At 46.9% G+C, this 3,986-nt stretch overlaps 1 protein-coding gene across 1 annotated transcript in view; it reads left to right on the top strand.

The window, feature by feature from the left end:
- Positions 1-3,986, top strand: part of LOC106808291 (retinitis pigmentosa 1-like 1 protein) — a 66,785-nt gene that overhangs the window by 8,527 nt on the left and 54,272 nt on the right. Inside the window, exon 2 of the mRNA XM_014810945.1 lies at positions 3,416-3,644. Coding sequence (XP_014666431.1) covers positions 3,416-3,644 — 229 coding nt within the window. The remainder of the gene's footprint in view (positions 1-3,415; positions 3,645-3,986) is intronic.

Genomic DNA, 3,986 nt, shown 5'->3' on the forward strand with positions numbered 1-3,986 from the left:
TTGTGAGCGCGATCCTCTCTCGGTCGCCCCCCTTTTTCTCTCTTCAATCGGCTCTCTCTCTCTCCCCCTCTGTCTTCTTCTCTCTCTCTGTTCGGTTGATTTTTCGCGTCTCTCACTCTAACACTCTCTTCTTATCTTCTGCTCTTCTTTTCTTCTCTCTCTCTCTCTTCTCTCATCTCTCTCTCTCCCTCTTCCCTCTCTCCCTCCCTCTCTCTCTCTCTCTCTCTCTCTTCTCTCTCTCGTCTCTCTACTCTCTCTCTCTCTCTATATATATTATATATATATAATGTAAATATCAGGTTTTATACCTCTTCCTCTGCTAGTGTGTGATGAATGTGTGAGTATTGTGGTGGGTGCTCTTTCTTTTCTGGCGTCACACGTAGAGCCGCTGCGAATGATTTTTTATTAAGGATCTGATCGGGGACGCGCCGTGTCCAACGACAACAGAAACGACGGCCAGATCGACGACAGCCAGCAACAGCAGGCGAGCCAATATCAAGAAACAAAACGAAAAAATACATTACGACCAACAAACATTATCAATCATCTTCATTCATTTTATCAAACAACAACAACAACAGCAGGCAACAACAACAATAATACTATGCTAATAGCCAGAATAACAGAGCAACGAATAATAATACAACAATTATAACATCGGATAGCAATAGACATAATAGCAGCAGCAACAACAACAACACAATTACTACCAAATCAACAATCAAACAATTATAATAACAAACAACCACGAACAACAAACAATCAACAGACCAGACAACCACAAGAGCATACGAACTAAAGGCCTACAACAAAACAAGAGCAACAAACAGCTAACAACGATTTCAAAACGATCAAATCAACAACTAAAATTCACAACATAGCACTAAGCAACACAACAAACAAACGAACAACAACAACTACAACAACAACAACAACAAACAACAACAGCGACAACATCAACGCAACAACCAAAAATCATAATAACAGCAACGTGTACAAGCAAAATAACAGCCAAAGACTAACATATAACAGCAGACCTTTTAAATATTAACAAGTTACATATGGACAGCAACAGCGACGACGACGAGCGACGAGACGATGAGGACTTGAACGATCAGTAACATCGAGAGATTTAACGCTTCCACTTGACTTCTTACGTTCTCACTAATCCCGCCAGCTAAGATAAATTTACCAAACACTGCCTTGATATGTTTACGTAAACCCTCCAGTATTTCCGTCTGTTTCTCATACATCGTTTCATCAAGTTGTTAATCTCTCATCTTAAGCCTCCGCCTACAAACTAGGGATTTCTCTTCATAGGTCGACTCGTCATAACTACAATCTAGTCTATCCGCGTATGTCATACTTTTGTTCTCTCTCGCCGTTCGACTTCTCTCTCTTTATTCTTCTCGCCGTTTTACGCGTGTCTATATTCATTCGCCTATATCGGCATATTATATATATTACGTGCCACTTTTATATACATGTATTCGCTCTTTGTATAATACCAAGGCGCGCCGCTAGCGTAATGCATCTAGCGATGCGTCTCGCCAGTCTGCGAATCTTTTTTTCACGTCTATATGCAATAACGAATCCCTAAAGTATTAGCCATGGCAACCGCTACGCGCCGTAACAGCTGATGGAATGCGAAATGCCGTGAGTGATTGACAGCCTGTTATTTCATTGTCTCACATTTGGCAGTGATGATCATTAACACTTTTCGTGATCGCTAATTAACAAGCGTAATCAGCCAAATCTCATTATATCGGGCCGTTACGCGAGGACGAACACAAGTGGTTAATTCTGGTGATTGGGATCGACTTAATGTCTACTCGTGTGAGTGGTGGTGGTGTGACCAGCAGCGGAGTCCCCGCTCCCTGTCACCTGTTAATGTATATGGAGTTTAAGTAAGGTGATCAGAAGCGTACCCGCTCACTGTCACTCGTGCTGAGTGTTGAGTAGACGAGAAGCTACCCCTGCTCATTTGTCGACTACAATTCGTTTCGGGTGATGGGCGAATTAAATTTTTTCTTATCTTGTGGTAAAGGTGATGAAGGAAGGCTTAACCTGGCGTCGAGTTTTGTCACGCTGTGTGTTAATTAATTTTTACAGAAAGAGTTATGTGTTGTTACAGTGCCGGCGTAGCCAGAACGTGAAGTGGACAGACGCGACCTGACTCATCTGCTCTAACCTTCGATGTGAGTGGTGGAAAGTGACCAGAGCGACCTCGCCTCATTTGTCCCATCGTACCGCTGAGAAGTGTGTGAGTTGAGTAGAACAGAATGCGAGCCTTCCGGCCTCATTGCTTACCTCGGTGTGTAGTAAGACTTGGAGATTTTCTGTGGTGCTGGGAGTGACAGAGCGGACCGCCGCTCGACCGATGTCACTCCCTGCGTTGTGCTGCGTGGAGTGGTGGGTGACAGAGCGACCCCGCTCACTGTCACCTCGTGTGAGTGGTGGGTGACAGAGCGACCCCGCTCACTGTCACCTCGTGTGAGTGGTGGGTGACAGAGCTACCCAGCCGACTGTCGACATGTATGTTTGCCTACCAGATGCGGGTACGTCTGACATGTTTGCCTCCCGATGTGCAGACGAATCGCACTCTCGTGAGAAATACATTAGCTCGAACGAACAGGTCGCAACAATTTTCTACGAAGGCTACTGGCGACGATGTACGCGTCACGCTTCACCAAGAATCACGCGTGATTTCGCTCACGTGCGCTCACCAGCGCGACTCAACCGCAGCGTATCTGCCGTCGTGGCGGGATTTTTCTCAACGCAGTGCAAAAAAATACAACCGCACTTGTGAGGCGGACGCTAGCATTAAACACAAATGTTCCGCGTCGCAAAATGCGATGATTGCGAGTGGTGTAACAATGCTTATCCTCGCCCGGAGAAATCAGTCGCGCGTGCGCATTACGTAAGCCATGGCATGTAACGCACGCACGCGTGAGCAATGTTCGACTTTTCTGCCACTTATTCTCTCATCTTAACCACGCCGCCGCCGTCGTCACCACAACAGTCGCTCCCTCACTCAATTATTACGATAGCGCGTGCAATTCATTTTCAAAGAAAAGCGCGCACGAGCGGGACACATTTGATTTCAGTTCGCTTAAAAATGTCTATTACGTACGCGCACGTATATACCATACGCGTCGCGCGTCTGCGTCACGGTGAAGTCGCTGCACGCGCGTCGTGGTCGTTCAGGGTAGGGAGGAAGGACATTAGCAGCTCGACATGGCGAGGAGGATGCGGCGCCGACATGGCTTCCGTGATTCATTTTCACGGGAGGCTGACTAACGGCGATGCCGAGTCAAAGTCACCGCATTGTGATTGCGCGCGCGCTTTACGCCTGATTGTATTAATGTATTTTATTTGTGTTTTAACGGTGTTTTTTTTCTTCTTCTCCCTGCAGTACAATTCGACGGGCCGCCCTACCGCGGATTCATGCTACAGGCGCGCAACCAGACCGGTCACCGGGTCGGTACGTTCGCCCGCGAACAACTGCCGACCGGAACGCAGATACTGCAGTGCGAGCGGGACACGAACAACGCGGTCACGCACCAGAACAACCGCCCCAAGGTCGGGCTCAAGTTCACTTGGAGAGCGCCTATTACCGGTGGCGTTGGCACTATCAACTTTTAGTAAGCGATACGTCATGTTTTTCGCGTACAGATATTTTCGCGAATTTAGACTTGACGGACAATTTCGCGTGTTGTTATATGTTCGCGGTAGGAGACGCGTTCGCGAAATTCGCGAAAATTAAACCACCGCAAAATATACAGCGTATACAGTATTTGTAGCTGCATGGCAGCGCCGGCATTTTCGCTAATATTTCACTTGATCGACTTCTGATGAATGCGCAGCTTGCATTCATTCTTCGTTTGATGTATGTGGTCCCGGTAACTATTCTGGATCTAAGAGAAGCCCTGGTCGGTTTAGTCCCTATCTCGGACTGATTCCGTACCTACTCGTTCACTTATCTA

This window comes from Priapulus caudatus, unplaced genomic scaffold, assembly GCF_000485595.1.
Source record: "Priapulus caudatus unplaced genomic scaffold, Priapulus_caudatus-5.0.1 Scaffold266, whole genome shotgun sequence".
In the NCBI taxonomy this organism is placed as follows: Eukaryota; Metazoa; Priapulida; class Priapulimorpha; order Priapulimorphida; family Priapulidae; genus Priapulus; species Priapulus caudatus.